Below are 17,806 nucleotides of genomic sequence, written 5' to 3'. Positions count from 1 at the left end.
TGAGAGTGTTCATTTTCTACACTTGTTTTAGTGATTAGCAGAGTAAGTTATGTCATATTTATGTCACACCCAATGTGTTTTTTTAACAACCATAGAAGTTATTCACAAAGATCTTGAAGGTGAGAAGAGCCCAGAGATTGATGTTACCATCGATTGCATGAATAGCAGTGAAAACTCCACTCCAAAGCTAAAGCAACCCCCAGTAGCTTCCAAAGAATTCTCAGGTATAACATTATACAGTTGTTGAACAGTTTTTCATCTGAAATAAAAAGCAGTCTTAATGAAACAAGGAATGATCAGTAAAAGCTAAAAAATAAGAAAGTTTGCAGAGATTAGAAGAGAGGCTAGCAGCTTTTATGGATCTGGAAAGGCAGTCCACTGGAAAGTCAGTCCAGTGTATAAACCTGTTAGTGAACACAGCGGAAAGAGAACAGAATGGATCAACTAGAAAATCATTTAAAACTTGGGAGAGTATGTTCTCCAGTAAACAGGCGAGACACACTTTGGTGGATAATTCATTAGGATTGTCCTGCTCACCTTTAGTGTTCACATTGTGCCTTTAGAAAACATGACGCTTTCCCAATTCACAAACAAATAGAGCTCAGTGACCCACCTGTCAGGAAAGAGGGAACAACATGGAAGAGCAGGGTTGCAGCTTTTGGTGACTGAGAAGTTTCTCTTAGATTTTAGATCAATTTTGTGACACTTGGAAGGGTAAACACTTCAAACTTCAAAGGAGAAAGGATGTTAGCTGAGGTCTGGGGGGTCCCTTGAGCAGAAACAATTGTAAGTTTATCTTAGTATACCTAGGTAAGTTGTGGATTAATGATTGGCAAGGAGCAGCACAGAAAGACACAATATAAGATCACATTAAGAGCACAAGGAGGAAGAAAGAAGAAACAAGGAGGGCAAGGAGAAGAGAGAGGAGTCCAGGAGTTGAGACTTGAACCTTGTGCCAGGCAAGAGCCCCTACTTCTTGATCATCCAAACCAAACCTGACTGGAGTCTTTGAACCTTGTTAGAGCATGATATTCTGTGTTTTTAGGGAACTTGGGTTTCCTGGGTAAAAGATACCTTAGTTAGAAACATCTTTCTAATGCATAGGGTGCATTTTATGGATAGGGATATACAGTAGGCTCCCATTTATCTTGTGGCATCTGGAGTGCAGAAAAAGAGATTTAACTGTAGGTTGCATTGTATTTAGTTAGAAGGCAGCTCATCTCTTGTGTGGCCTCTTGAGGCATATTTAGGGTTTAATGCTTAATAGCAGTCTTGGTGACCAGAATGTTAGGCTTCTGAAATGCCTTGTTTGTAAATACTGTACATAAAGTAACTTGTGTGTTGTGTGTTTTGTTGTGTGTAGTGTAGTTTGTGTCTTGTCATTGTAATAAACATTTGGTTAACCAAGTGTGCCTGGATTATTACTCCTCTCAACAAAGCTGTGCCAGAGAACAAAGAATTCACGCGCCTCTAATTATACCAGCCACTCGGGCATATTGCTAGAAATCACTTACAAGTCAGGGGTTATGAATGATTATCTCACTTATTGGTTAAACCGCTCTGTCAATTCCTGATTATTACCAGTTTTGTAACAGCACCTTCCTTTTCCTCATTGTCGCCAGGCTCCCACAATTCCCCTGGTGCAACCGAACCCAAGTGGCAATCTGGCATGGTATCAGAAGCTGTCACAGCATGCCCTTCACTGCTGACATTGTTTGAGTCCCCAAGTCCCTAACTCCCTGCATGTTTGCATTCTCCAACATGAACAGCTTATTTCACTTAGTGGAAGACCAGAGCCCTTGTCATTTGCTAGCTGGTCCTGAGAACATATGGCCCAGTGAATGTAGTGGTGCAGAAGGCAGAGGGTTAAATTTGATTATGTGGTACAAATTTAGAACTTGCTAGAGAAGGGAAAAAGAGGACTGAGATACCCTGGGTGTCACAACATCAGTCAGAGAAGATCACAGGTCAAATCAAATAAACTGGAAGATTGCCAAATATGGATTTCATTCTCTTACCCATCTTAAGAAATACAGCTTTAGCAGGGCTTCAGGTAAGCACGAAATGTATTAAAGCTGTAAAGGTATTAAATATATTAATAAATGTATTAAAGAAATGCTCAATGTAAGATGTATTAAAAAATACAGCTTTAGCAAGACAGGTAATCAAGATGTGTATTATGCCAGCAGTGCCATATCACACTAAAACTCACAACTGGCAACCCACTGAAGCTAAGCAGGTGTGAGCCTGGTCAGTACCTGGATGGGAGACCTCCTGGGAAAAGCTAAGGTTTCTGCTGGAAGAGGTGTTAGTGGGGCCAGCAGGGGGTGCTCACCCTGCAGTCTGTGTGGATCCTAATGCCCCACCATAGTGACAGGGATACTATACTGTAAATAAGCGCTGTCCTTCAGATGAGATATAAAACTGAGGTCCTGACTCTCTGTGGTCATTAATCCTAGGGTGTTTCTCAAAAAAAGACTAGGGGTGTAATGCTGGCATCCTAGCCAAATTTCTGTTACCAGTCATGGCCTCCTAATAATCTCCATATATCAATTGGCTTCATCACTCTGTTCTCCTCCCCACTAATAACTGATGTGTGGTGAGCATTCCAGGTGGATGCTGCACATTGGTGGAGGGGAGTCCCCATTACCTGTAAAACACTTTGAGTGGAGTGTCCAGAAAAGTTCTATATACAGTAAGTGTAAGCAATTACTATTATTATTAAAACTGCACAAAACTTGTGTTGCTATCGTGCTGGGTTATAATCTCTCCAGGAGAAGCTAGGATGGTGAAAGTCAGTTAGGCTGCCTCTACAACAGCTGCAGCAAATAGAAGTTAAGGTTTTCTTACATCCTGGAGATTTTTTTCCCAACTGCATGAACAGAACAGAAAATCTGAACCCTGCGACTCTAGCCTGAGGCATATGGACAGAGCTCCACCTCTGTTCAACAGTGCCACTCCAAACTCTCCCTGTGCACACAGCAGACTGTGGAGACTGACAAACTGGTAGATAATCAAGCCTGCTTTCTTTGCAGGATACAACACAAGTTGTATTCCAGGAAAACTAACTGAACTGAGAACAGGATTTGATTAGAATGATGATTTCAATATGCAATACAAGTTCACAGTATGTTCATCTGTCCAACATCTTTGCAATTAACTTTTTATAAGTTTTTATTTAGTTTGTTTTAATTTTAGACTAGGTTTCTTATGTCATATTCTTATAGATCCTGTCCCTATGTTAGAAGAGAGAACAGGGACAGAGGTTGAATATCCTTTTGTAGTTAAAATTGGTGTTTAGAACTGCATAAAGCTTTTACCATATTCCTGTTTAAAGAGGCTGTTGCATTAAAGAACTTATCCTTATAGAGAGTTTCTTGAGAGACGTCTCCTATGCATGTAAATAAAGTGTGCTTCTCATAACTCCATGTAAGACTTTTCCTCAACAATTCGGCATCAATGAACAGGATACTGTACTTCTGCAGGGACCCAGAAGTACTCCCTGAAATGTGAGATACAAGTAGAGCATGTTTAACTTCAAGACTCTTATAGTTACGTCTGATTATTGGGGAATTTAAATTTAAATTTAAAGTAAAGACAAAACAGAGACCGCAGAGTCTTAGCAACCAGTAGTTAATCGTTCTCACTGACTCTCTGGGAATAAGAACATCCTTGCAGAAACATCTGTTAGGAATCAGACATGCAGATATTGTCTGTTGTCTACACAGCTGTGCTTTCACACAAGTGCAATACACACATTCTGGCTGATAACACTTTGAAGGGGTTAGGGTTAGGGTATTAGTTGTTAGGGTCTGGGATGTATTCAGCATACATCAATTCAGCTTTTTACTTTTGGATATTTTTTTGCCTATTCTGCAATCTGCTTTGTGAGTTTGTCTTCAAAAAAGAAAAAAGATTTCTATACATAATCAGTATAACATCTAATACAAATGGTACAAAACTGTAACTCCTAATCTCTCATAAAGCCTGTGAAACAAGGGACAGATTATGTTTTCTGTGTTCCTAACAGAAGTGCAAAACACAGATGCAAAAAAAAAAGTTTTAATGTTTTTTAAAAAGATGAAAGGATGGGCAAAGTTATTCACTTGGTATCTTTTTATATTTCAGTTTCACATACATTTAAAGCAATGTTTCTTTCAATTGTAGATCATTCTATTGCTGAAAGGGGTGTAGCCAGAGCTTGTAAATTAAATAAACAAATAATTTTTCAATTAAAAAATAGTCATTGTTAATTGACCAAAACACTTTCCATTGTTCAATGACTGGTATCTCAAAATATGGAGTCTATTTCGAATCTGGGAAAAGCACCTGGAATTTAGACCTATCTTCGTAATATTCAATATTCTTAATAATTGTGGTATTAATACTGTTTCACATCATACACATTTCTTAGGTCACTGTCAGTACTACCGAACATACAAAAAACAGTCTTTGAAAGAAGAAGGCAGCGTTGTCAACTCAAGCTTTAAGGTTGTGAAATACAATATTGATTAAGACAGATACCTATGTACTCAATAAACCAATAACTCCGCAAGGTGTTGTAGACACGAACGTGTATAAATCCTAACTCACAATCATTATCATTTTATACAAAAAGAAAAAAAACAGTTTAAAAATAATACATAGCTCAGGGAAATTTTCCAAACAAAACGTCACAGCAAAGAATGATGAAAAAAGTGCATTGCCGGTGTCAAATGACTTCACCCCGGTCAGCTGTGATGATGTCGGCGGAGGAGGGGGCTGTGGAGCAGGAAGCGAGTCGTGTGTGTGAACTGCAAACATCCAGCGCAGAGACGGAGACTCTCCGTGCCACGATGTAGCCGCAAATAGGCAGCACGCAATCTGACATATTTAATGTTTGGACACAGTCGGCGTCTGACACTGCGGATATTGTAGTTAAGAGCGAAGAGGAAGAATGAAGGTGGTGAAGGGCTGCGGTATGCGGTCTTCGGTGGGCTTCTTGTCCCGGAGGAAGATCAACGGGCACCCTCTGATGAAGGACGAATTTCAGAGGCGACGACTGGCAGGCTGCACCAGTCTGTACAAGAAGGATCTGCTGGGACATTTTGGATGTGTCAATGCAATAGAGTTTTCTAACAATGGAGGGGAATGGCTGGTGTCCGGTATGTAGGCATGTCTTCCGTTTCCTCTCTCTCCTTGTCATATCATTATGGTTATCTTTATTAGTAGTATTTGAATGCAACCCATGTCTACAGTTTCGTCATCTTAGGATATAATCATGCTAATAGGCATATTTTGTTTTTCGGGTCGTCTCATTTGAAGACTAAAGGCATGCAACAGTGCATATCTTTATGTAAATATTACGTACAGGACAAGCTACGTCATCTGTGCATTCACTAGCTAGTGTTAAGCAATGTAAGTATGTAGACATTTTATCTTTGATCATTTATTTTCTTTATTTGGAATTGCTTTTAACACAGATCAATTCACATCAGAATATGAAGTTTTCCCTACAACTGAATAAAACTGAAACTGACTGAAGCATAAATATGAAACTAGGGTCAAAATATACAGTAATTCTATTTTTAAATTTCCATTGGTTTGTTGATCATGCCTAGTTTATATTTCCTATGTAACACCGTACTTCAAATGGAGAAAAATAATATGGTGATTAGTTCTCAACTGGTTAGGAGTTTAAGACGTTTTTGAGAAGTGCTCAGAAACGCGAAAGTTTATTTTGAACGGACGTGCAGTGCAGAGGTGCCCGAAAGCTTCTGAAGTTCGATGTTTCGTTTTAGCCTGTGTTGAAAACAAAGATGTCTGAATGCGTTAACCTCTAATAAGTAGTTAAAATTGTTGACAGATTTATATATTTACAGCTATTAAAAACAGCATAATAAACTCAACGTATCTCTTACGTAAGTGGGTTTTAAAAGTACGGCGTTATGTAAAAAGTGTGCAAGTGCTCTTGAAGCTCGTCTTAGCAAACGTTGCATTACTTTTTTAAGTTCTGTGTGAATACCACTGAGATGACTGGTCATGCTATTATTCGTGTCTTTCCGTAAACATATACCACAACAACTTCTAATTACTGGGGGCCTTAAAGCAACCTATTTCCTTCGCCACAATCTCGAGTGGGGTTCTGTGGACAGGTGCTGAAGTAAAACCCCAGGCTTCAAAACATCGGGAAAGGCCCCACACCACCAGATACAGGTTGAACGATCGAGTACCTATTTAAAGATGACAGACTGAACAAGTGGGGTGAAAAAACCTGACATAGTCGATTGCCGTCCTGTGACAAGTAGATGCTGTATGTGTAGTTTTAAATTACACAAATTACACATTTGGTGAATCCGCATAACGTTGTAACTATTCGGAGCGCTTGTGATTTTATAACACTGACGCAGTTACAAAATATTAGTGATCCGGATGTTTTATTCTGGTTGTTGCGGTGGGTCTTGAGAATTGGCTTTTTGTTGAATTCCCATTCCGTTTCTCATCAGCTATTGCAGTAGCTCTAAAATACAACTTTTTGACAACAGTCGGCAAGTCCCTCAACTGGAAATAAGCAATGGAAAGATTAACGTCTTTGTAGATATAAATAATAAATAGGTATAAATAAAGCAAAATGAAAACTAAAAGTTGACTTACTGTAATTGTTAGTAACAACACAGTGTCAACAGTAGTAAAGTCTAGTTAGCCTTTCACTGCTGCTAGGAATTCGTTTAATTCCCCATATGAAGACTATTATTGGTGGTCCTAATTATTTTTCGTCACAGAGTGACCATTACTGATTACGTGCTTTAGGATTATTGGACTTGATTTTGATACCCCGCGAGGATTTAGTCCAATATGTTTTAAACATAATGTTAAAGATGGGGGTAGTCCTGGAGAGCCAGAGTGCAGAAACTTTATGGGTGACCCTTAAATCATCCATTTCTCACAGACACAAACACGCATACACTCACACCAGGACCAGTTTTCCCACGAGCCAGTTAACCTACCAGTATGTCTTTGGACTGTGGGAAGAAACTGGAGCACCCAGAGGAAACCCGCATGAACATGGGGAGAACATACAAACTCCCGCAAACAGGACTCCATGTCCGAAATTGACTCCACCATGCCTCCCATTTAGAGATTCTATGAAATGAAAATGCCAGGGCTCTATAGCTCTCAAGATACAAAACTCGGCATTCCTAACTTTACAGAATCGGTTAATTTAATAAATTTAACAAACCCCACATGATGCAGTTCCTTACAGATTCTTGATTTAAAGTAGATCTAAATGGCTTGGTCTGTTGCGGCTCTTCAAGGCCACCTTCCCTGTTCTAACGTCTCCCACAATAATAATTCTGGGATGTTATCTGTGGATGCAGAGGATTGTTCTTCCAGGTCATCTGGGATTGGCAGTAGATGTTAGTTTTATTTTCTGGCCTTCTATAGCATTCATCCTGCTGTTCTTTCGGAACTTCCTGAAGAACTACCACAAATTTAATAAGGCAATGTGCAAACTCTGCCCTGTGTCACCACTTTGTTTCCAGCTCTTCAGTTATTATGCACCTTTGGCACCTTATTGAAAATAATACATACAGTTTCAGCAAAGCAATGTTAATTAATATATATATTTACTATCAGAAAGACCAGTTTACCAAGCATAGTATAATACACTCCTAAATATACCGTAATTCTACCATGGTATGTAAAAAATAATCTTGCATGTCAGCTACCGATTTAATTTTTTTTCTGAAGCTTTCATTAACCAGTTGGGGTTTACCATTTACAGACAGTTTCCAATCGTCTTCACAAAAAGTGCTATTTTAATATGATCCTATGTTTTTCTTTTTTGGTATCAATATTGGCCCAAGGAAAACAGTAACATGTGACTATCATATATGTGTTTGAGAGGTTAAGGCATTCCACCACAGAAAACATAATGAAAGGATCCACAAAATTCAAAATAAAAGCCTGAAAACTTCAACGCAAGGTTTAAGGCACTAAAATATGATTTGTTTGGACAAACAACCTTATTTGACTTGGCACTCGAGAACTTGTTGGAATGGATATTCTGTTCCGACATTCACTCCAGAACTTCAAGCAACAGGTTTTGTTTCTACAAGCCTGAAGAATGACTTTTTGTCAAAAACAGTCTAAAAAGTGACTTTTATTAATTTAAACTTTGGTTACAGAACCAAAGCCTTTATCTAAAAATGGAATAGCACAGTTTTAATTTGTTACCTCTCCATTCGATAAAAGACATGCTGTACATTTGTTGTGCTATACATAGAATTGCAAATAAAACCGTTTGCCAAATTTAAAAAAATAAATATTCATTACTTCCTCACAAGAAGTCTTATGTCAGTGCTGTTGCTTTTACATTCTTGAAGAAAGAAAACTGGAAAATGTCTGACAGAGTGTGTTCAAAATCATTTTATACTCCTGTTGAGGTGACACTGTGTTAAAAAATCCCACAACAGTTGTGGTAAAATGCAATATTTGCATTGAGGTTTGACTTTTTTGCAAAGTCATACTCATGATTTACTGGGAATTTGCATACAAAATCAGTTTTGATGTTTTGATGCAAACCCAATGTTATTGTTTCCAATATACATTTTCTCCTTAGGGTCGCTGTTACCTTTTGGGGGTAAAGCAGATTAAGGAAGTCTTTTTTTCCCTAGATTCAGAACACATTCAAGACTTCACATTCAATTTTATAGCAATGTGAATATTATTGGGAGCAGGACTTGTGCATATAATGTCAAATACAGAAGTCTGGGAATCAATGGTGCTCACACTCAGTTCCCCTTGTGTGTTGCTATACTTGTGCTGTCTTCTTGGTAAGAGAACTGTCCTACTGACTGTCATGACTGATGGGTTGATGTGGTTTTGTCCTCTCTCAGGAGGAGATGACCGGAGAGTGTTGCTCTGGCACATGGAGAAGGCCATCCACTCGCGGGCCAAACCGGTCAAGCTGAAGGGAGAGCACCTCTCCAACATCTTCTGCTTGGCCTTTGACAGCACCAATAAAAGGGTCTTCTCCGGAGGTGAGATTCCACTCGGTGTCATGTCCTCACTGCAGGAAAACGGAACAGTTTTGTGGCCTTGATGGTCAAGTCTAGTCCTGCAGATCCACAGTGCTGAAGATTTTTAGCACGTACATTAATAAAGACTTGAGAAGTAGACAGATAGCTGATTAGGTAGTTTAAGAAAATGACAGCTGACAGATTACCACTAACCTGCTGTTGCCCCTGACAGCCATTCAGTAACCACTCGCTCAGACTAATCATTTTGTCCAGTGATGGTTAACCCCAGACTCCCAAGATGTGTTTGAGCAATATGGTGTTTTTTTTTGTTCTAAACCCCAATACCACCTCCTGTTATTTCTTGCCAGCATATTTCGTACCACCTAGACTAAAAATCTAATTTTGAAACGCTAGAAAAAAACATTCTGTCACCTGCTTATTTCACTCAGAAACACAGGCTTAACCCGAAGATCCTCCTGGCTGTTGATAGGACTCTAGCTCCTTTGTTTTTTCTGGTATCCCTGGTGATTTAGAGAAAGAAAGCATATTATAAGAAAAATGTGCTGCCTGTACTGCTGAACTCAATCCATAATTCAAATATTTCTGTATATGTGTATGATCTCTGAATGTTTAGTCCTTTGTTCACATATATCCTTGTAGAGAAAGCAGCAGGGATGGGGACTGATGGGGATCAATCATTTTTTCATTTTTTGAGTTCTTGGTTCTGTTAATCTGTATCTGAAAAAAACATTGTGTTTTTCTATGAGACATAAGATAGGATCTATTTATAAACATTAGATAGAGCTAGAACATTTCTGTACCTGTACTAAACTGCATTGACAATACAACTGTTTAAGATCAACAGGTTGAATTTAGATTACAGTTCTTTTTTTCTTCTTTCAGGGAATGATGAACAGGTCATCCTCCATGATGTGGAGAGGTAAGATCTCATACTGATGTTTGTACAACTTAAGATTTTCAGTCTTTATATCAGGGATTACTCTGAGATAGTAGAGCAGTTGCTGATTTTCTAAATGTTTGTGTGCTTATGGTTCCGACTTCAGGTGCCCTACTTCCTGCTTGGATTTAACTTGAAATCTGTTGTGGTTCTGAATACAAAGAGCGGCATAACTGGAATAATGGATGGGCAGCTTTAGCTTTTGATGAATAGTGTTTAATCAATCCAGATCACTTCAGTTACTTAACTGAAAACCTCATTTGCATAATTTTCCCAGATCTTGCTGTAACTATACTGGGATGGGAACTGCCCATCTCTGACCTGATGAATATGATCTTTTACTTGCTTTAAGTTAAATATATCCTACAGTGGTTATAATTCAGGATAACAGATGGGTTTTTCCATACATGTTATTTTAAAAATAAATCTTTTTTTTTCTTATGTCTATGAAAAATATTGAGATATCTCAACTGTTCTTCTTTCTGGATTTGATAACATTTTAACTGCACCCCATAAATTCAGATGGGATTGTTGGCTAATTTCACACTTTGATGCATAGGCAAACTGCCAGTTGGGAAGGGGCCAACAATTTGCTACATGTTAATGGTTTTACAAAAAGATGACTTATTGCTTTTCCATGTACTCTGTATTACAGAGTTATTGGACCAAGAGTTCAAGTAACAAAAGTCAGCTGTTCAGGATATTTTTAATGTGGTGTCTGCCTAAATTGACTTCAGAGTCAAAGGCACTTCTCATCGGTTTAAGAATCCTTTTCCAGTTCTCAAACAGAGCAGTACATCCAGCAAAAAAGGTTGGTCGTTGAGATATCTTTTTGTTATCTGTCATTTTGTTTCATCTTGGAGTTGTGTAGGACTGAGGTCAGGACTCTGAACGGGTCAAGAAATGTTTAAGGTTTCATTATCCTTGAAGCACTGGGCTACGCACTCAGCTTTTCCTGGCAGCATACCAGTCTGTTGCAATGTCCATAAGATAGCGGAGCAGTTGCTGATCTATTAAATATTCTGTGTTAGATACATGATTCAGAGCTTCAGGTACCCTATAACATGTATGTGTTTGGGTTATAGTAGTGTCTAAAAATATACAGGCCCTCGCTGTGAAATCCCATGCTGCTGTTTAGAATGTCACCATGTTTGTAGGAGAGTTGAGCACTTTAGTAAAAGCAATAGACACTTCATCTTCCAAGCCAGTCACAGAAACATTCTCCAGGTTCATTTTGCTCCCAGACTTTCCTGACAAAAGCAAATGTGTAACTGATGTATCTCCACAGGATACATCCCCACTAGGGATTTTGAGATTAAACAGTTTCACTATTAACCACGATTAAAAACGTCACGGTAGAATTTTAGAAGCTATCGTAAAATTCTATTTTAGAAGCCTGTTCCTGTTCCATGTTGCCCTGAAAAATTCCGCTCGCGTGTGAGTTACGTGCGTGTGTGGTGTGCCTGGCTCAGCTCAGCTGGCTAGTCCAACAACACCTTAGTAAGCCTACAGAGAGCAGACGTGCTGTGAAAATGACAGAAGGATACAACATCTCAGCATTGTATCCACCAAAAAAGCGCCTTAAATCAGCAGTGTGGGAGCATTTTGGATATCTAAAAAATGATCAGGGGGTAGTAGAAGACGCCGGATATCCAATTTGCAAAACGTGCCGAAAAAAAGTGGCTGCCAATGGTTCAAACACGTCTAATCTGCTTTAGTGATTACCATCTATCCCTCTATACACAAGTCAAGGTAAAAAAAAACTAGCTAACGCTACATTAGTTAGCTTAAGTTAGGGCTTGCCCTGGCTGGAGCAGTTCACAGCGGAGTAGTCCTCTGTGCATGTTTAACGTTACTTTTGTTTTCAATCGAGTTTAATTTGCGGGAATACCTCTATCGCTTATAAGCATTTTTCCTGTAATTGGTGCTCGCCACCAGTCCATCCGCTGGCCCTAGCGTTAAAGTAAATACACTTTTTAATGACACACAAGTGACGAAGTTCCAAGTGAGGAGAGGGACGGGCTGGGACTGACCTCTCTGAATATTTCCATTTGCCACTGCCTACCTTTCTCCATCATATTTATGTTTTTAATATAAAGTAGGTTACATGTTTTATTTCCAGGACCAAAAGAATGTTATGGGGAAAAAAAACAATAAAATGTTTAATTATGCCGTGCTTTGTGTCTTTTTTCACTCCATAGTGTCTCGGAATGAATTACCTGAAAAGAAATAGTAATACGTGATTATTTCCTGAGACTATAATCGTACCACCAAAATCTCACACTGTGAAATCCCTAATCCCCACAGTTCAAGTTCCAGGATTTCTCTAATTTCCAGTAGCCTCCAATCCTTCTGCTGGACATCCTTGTGCTTGCAGTTGTTTATGCTCTGCGGGCAGCCCTCAAGACTCCAGGGCGATGCCATCTTGGTCAGATGTCTGCCTTGTCTTTACCACATATTTTACTGTTCACTTTCTCTGGTTTTGGCATAGAATTTGGCCTGCCTGTTAGGTCTGGTCCTCACAATTATCCTGTGGCATTCTGGCCATCAGATCTACCTTTCCATGTGGTATCAGCCAGGGAGCATAGACTCCTGACAAATAAGTTCAGGGAGTTTTTAACAAGAGATTTTGATAGTGAAATGTATGTATCTATGTGTACATGTGTGTACATGTGATACAATATGTGATAAGACATTAATAGTGTTCAGCAAAGATCTTGCTGAAGATCTGTTGATGAAATGAATTGAATCAATATGTGAGTCATGTGCTTTTGCTGTTAACAAGGGATTGTGACAAAACTCAAAGTTGTGAAGTCTGTTTATGCAGCCTTACCTGGAGCAGCAGGGTGTTTAATTTCAACTGTCAAAGCTGAATATTCAGTTTTCATCTAACATGTAGCTTAACTGTCAGATATGACATCTGGCAGACTTAATTCTGTGCTAAACAGAAATCATACCAAACTGCTCTTCTGAGCACATTATGTCATTGTTTAAGTGGTGTGCATTCCAAAATGTCTCCATGATGCCACACTGACTCTCAATATAGGTTTCCTGTGACACAGAAGGTGTTTTCTGCCAGCATAAGAAGGGGAGGTCATTACATTGACACATGCTGTCACTTAAGACTACTGACTTATTGTCTGATGCTTTTATCCGAAGTAACTTACACTGGCACTCATTTATACAGCTGGCTATTTTACTGAGACAATTCAGGTGAAGTACCTTGCTCAAGGGTACAACAGCAATGTCTCATCTGGGATTTGAACCCTCAAGTTTGTAGTGGTGTATCCATTATCCAAAAAACTGCCTCACACTACAAGCCCATAACAGTATCGGTTGACACAATAACGTGTAGAAAAAACTATAGACTAAGAACAACATAGGACAAAGAAAGTCTCATAAATTGAGGCAACCATATTCCACGTTCATAACTTTTATCTTGAGCCTCCTGTCCTTTTTTGTTAAATACTGTTTAGCATGTTTTTGCTAGGGGCATAGATGTAACTGTGTAAGATAGATGAGAAGGTAGCCAATCTAGACAATGCATTGCAAATGTATGGATATTAGAAATTTCCCAGGATTTACTGACTGAAGGCATATTTCGTAGTTGAGTGTGGTATTATGAAAATGTTTTGAAGTGGCAACCCACTGAAGCTAAGCAGAAGAGAACCTGGCCTGTACCTGGATGGGAGAAATCCTGGGAAAGCTAAGGTTGCAGCTGGAAGAGGTATTAGTGGGATCTGTCGGGAGCACTTACCCTGCGGTCCTTTGGATGAGACGTAAAACTGAGGTCCTGGCTCTCTGTGGTCATTAAAGATCCCAGGGTGTTTCTCAAAAAGAGTAGGGGTGTAACCCTAGTGTCGAGGCCAAATTTCTCATTGGCTTTTACCAATCATGACCTCCTAATAATCCCTGTCTATGAACTGGCTTCATAGCTCCTCATAGTTTCCTCCCCACTAATAACTAATGTGTGGTGAGCGTACTGGTGCACTATGGCTGCCGTCATGTCTTTGAGGTGGGGCTACATATTGGTGCTGGTGGAGGGGAGTCCCCATTGCCTGTAAAGTGCTATGAGTGGAGTGTCCAGAAAAGTGTAAGGATTATTGGAGAAAATGATTTTAGACGTCAATCAAAAGTAATCTTTTTTGGTTCTTTATGTAGAGCATGTAAAGTTATTGCGCAAAGTAATAAATGACCACTTTAATATAATTTGATTTGCCCCTGATTCTTGCCATTTCCCTTAACACTTTTAAGATTATGTTTCCTGTCATGAATTCTTGATTAACAGCTTTGATTCCTGATATCATCTTCTCCCACAGGGGCGATACTCTGAATGTGTTCCTCCATGATGACGCTGTGTACGGTCTGTCTGTCAGCCCAGTCAACGACAACGTGTTTGCCAGTTCCTCAGATGATGGACGCGTTCTGATCTGGGACACCCGCGAGCCACCTCACGGAGGTATGAACAGGCCTTCTTTCTGCCTTCAGCTCAGGCAAACATTTCCCTGCTTGAGTTTCGCGGACGGGATTCTGCTGAACAAGGTCATGGCCTTGGTCGCTCAATGCCATTCCTTGGCTGACCCAGTTACTGGACAGAAAAGACCATTCCCTGCAAAATCAGTCAATCAGTCAGTCTTATTCATAAATAGCTTGTTTCAATACAAAGCATTCTCAGGGCTCTTTACTTAGATATGATTGATAAATTAAAAACCATTGAAAACACGTATGTTTAAAGGTGAGATATAAAAATAACTTCAGAATAAAAGTGAATAAAAAGTATTTCAGAGATGAAGGGCTGTTGCTAACAGTCCCCTAACATGCAATTTGACGTTTTTCAAATGTTGAGCCCAGAACCAATAGTACAAAGTTAGTGAACTGGAACATGTGGGAATAATAACTTTTAGGTACACCGGCGACAATGCCTGATAGGTCAAGAAAAGAATTTTGAAGTCTGCCTGTAAGAGACTGGTAGATAGTGCAGGTCTTTTAGCACAGGAGAAATATGTTTAGTTTTTTTAGTCTTTTTAGAGCTGATTGATATAAATTGGTCATGTTTCCTGATTGAAAAGTGATGAATGCTGTTGGCATAATACCATATACACAAATAGAATGAGGGACAGGAAAAGAAAGAGAACACTGGGCTACACATCTTGCATTTTGAAACAACTATGATACTGTTTATGAAATAAGGAATATAAAAAGGATGTGTTATGGATGATGGGAATTGTCATATAATTGACAGAAGACATGTTCATTTTTAGTGAGGGGTCTGCAGTTCTGGTCCTGGAGAACAGTGTGTTAGCCAGTTTTCTAGGCTCGTTAATGATACCAGCTCTTGGAAAGCTGAGAAGATTTGAGTAATTTGTCCAGTCAACCCATATGTGCACAACTCATGATCTTGTGAACCTTTTTAAATCAACAACTGCTGAAGACCTTCAAAGAGTGTTCAAAATAGAAATAATTTGGCTAATAATTATCTTGATTAGATCATTGATAACAGGTGGAACTAAAACCCAAAGTCAGTATGGCTCTCCATGATTGGAGTCTCACACTATGTAATTGACCACCCTCCCTCCTGGTCTGGGATTTGAGATTCTGCTTATAATAAATTATAAAACAAGTTTAAACTACAAATTAAAAATGATGAATGCAAAATAACAATTAAAAAACAATTGAGCTCAAAGTTCAGTGTTAAATACAGTCATGTGATGGTATTGTAAGTTTTCACCTTCTCAGTTTACCGCCAAATCAGATTGTGATAGCCAGTTATTTTTTTCAGTGTCTGAGCTTTTTGCAACAGTCCCCACAACCGCACACAGGAATTAGACTGCATTCACCTGCCCACCTTTAAACCACTCCCCCCCATATCAGAGGTCCATCACTGATAAGGTTTCTTATCCCCTAACACTACAGTTAACATGTAAAGTGGCTTGTGATATAGTGCATTTTATCTGGATATTAAAAAGTATCCATAAAGATCATGTGGTCTCCTAGGAATCTAGGAACAGAAAATATAGAGGTCCTTGCTCCATTAGAAACGCATGAGACATCTAGAATTTTTAGACATCTGCCTAAAACTGATTTGTAGGACACATTAATTTTATCTGTGTGCACAAGAAATAATTTTGAATTAAAATTGGGCATACTCTTATCAGGCCACTGGTTTATCTGTTTTAGATTGTAAGGGAAATAAACATTTTCTGTTTAAGATAATTCAGTGCCAGACTCGGTGAGAGAGCACATGAAAGCTAGATACAACTGAAAATAATCAAGGCACTGAAATGCATTTGTTTGTGCAAGTTTGATTTTACAGCACATGCCAGAGTTTTATGACTCTTTGGACATTGTTCATTAACTATCTTCCACTCCACTTTTGAAAAGCCTATAATCACATTTTTGCAACTAGAATAAAAAACAAACACTTAAACTCCCCAAGGATGATCTTATTTTCTTAATTATAAGAAAATATTTATGATCCTAGTCTGGTGGATATTGTCTTTTGTAATTTGAGAGAAGTGACTCTGGAGATCAAAGTGCTCTAAGAAGCGCTTGTAATAAGTTATATAATAGAAGGATGCTTCTCTTCTGTGGTGTTCAGTAGACTTTTCTGAAGCCAGACTTTGAATAATAACTTCATTATCATAAATGGACGGTTAAGACATTTGACCCAGAAGAAATTTGGAAGAATGTTAAAATAAGACTTGTTGCCACATCAAAGCCTTCTGAAAGGTTGAATTATATACTGTAAACTGTCAATATGAATGAAGAATGAAGTCTGTCTTCAGTGGCAAACTTTATTGAGTTGTCTGTCATCTGGGGGTCAGACAAAATCCATCTCAATATCTGTTCACGATGTGCAAAACATAATCAGCACCTTTTAAACAGCTCTGACTAAATTCTCGATTGCCTTTACCAAATTGTATGATCATTGTATCCTTTAACCTACCTGCATTTTGATCAGACCTCTACCAAGTTGCAGGGCCTGTATCCAATCTGACTTTTAATTTGTCAGGCATGTGATTGTGTTAAAAACAATATCAATTCTTTGCATAGGATTTTCATAATCAGTGCTATCAAATACCTTTATAAAAGAAAAAGTCTCCTCAAGCTTGATTTTCCTTAAGTGCTTTTTAAGCTGTAATCTGTTATTCTATGAATTGCTCAGCAGTAGTGGTTCCATTGGCAAAACTTAAATCAATCTAGAAGTTGGTGACACGGACGTTTTTTTTAATCCAAATAATTCGATTAATATAGAACTAAAGCATTTGAGATCAACCCTCTCTATCTCTGTGAAGAGAAATTTGACTGCTGAGCTCTGTCATACAGGAATGTCTTAAATTTGAAAAAGGTGCAAATACAAATATATGAACATTTTCATACAAGGCAGGATCCGTGTTTTACATTTGTACAGAATAAAAGCTCATTTTATTTATTGCAGGTTGCAAATGATAGCAGACTATTCAGCTCTTCTATCTCATTTGTGGCTATTAACTAATTGAACTGAAAATCTCATCCAGCAGTTTCTTCAAAGAAGCCAGGGTATCGGCTTAAAGAACATGGCTTTGTGCCTCTTGCTCTGAGTTTCAATAAGCTGTGCTGCCACCCCCTGGAAAGTGACATTCCCAGGCTCTGTCATGTGACCGGAGCTCCTGTGTGTGTTTTCCAGAGCCCTTCTGTCTGGCCAATTACCCGTCCGCCTTCCACAGCGTGATGTTCAACCCAGCTGAGCCCCGGCTCCTGGCCACTGCCAACTCCAAAGAAGGAGTGGGATTATGGGACATCCGCAAGCCCCGCAGGTGAGTTCTCGCTAAGAAGTGGCACCAGAGGAAACCCCTTCACTAATCTA

General features: G+C 38.9%; 1 protein-coding gene across 1 annotated transcript in view; it reads left to right on the top strand.

Annotated features, from left to right (window-relative positions):
• Nucleotides 1-4,747: 4,747 nt before the first annotated feature.
• dcaf5 (ddb1 and cul4 associated factor 5) overlaps nucleotides 4,748-17,806 on the top strand; it is a 33,922-nt gene continuing 20,863 nt past the window's right edge. The window contains exons 1-5 of the mRNA XM_088924968.1: nucleotides 4,748-5,144; nucleotides 8,880-9,023; nucleotides 9,906-9,942; nucleotides 14,280-14,419; nucleotides 17,627-17,756. Of these exons, the coding sequence (XP_088781094.1) occupies nucleotides 4,937-5,144; nucleotides 8,880-9,023; nucleotides 9,906-9,942; nucleotides 14,280-14,419; nucleotides 17,627-17,756 (659 nt within the window). The 5' untranslated portion in view covers nucleotides 4,748-4,936. The remainder of the gene's footprint in view (nucleotides 5,145-8,879; nucleotides 9,024-9,905; nucleotides 9,943-14,279; nucleotides 14,420-17,626; nucleotides 17,757-17,806) is intronic.

This window comes from Atractosteus spatula, chromosome 9, assembly GCF_055471065.1.
Source record: "Atractosteus spatula isolate fAtrSpa1 chromosome 9, fAtrSpa1.hap1, whole genome shotgun sequence".
Lineage (NCBI taxonomy): Eukaryota > Metazoa > Chordata > Actinopteri > Semionotiformes > Lepisosteidae > Atractosteus > Atractosteus spatula.
The sequence above is the reverse complement of the archived record's forward strand: the minus strand, read 5'-3'. Positions and strand labels throughout refer to the sequence as shown.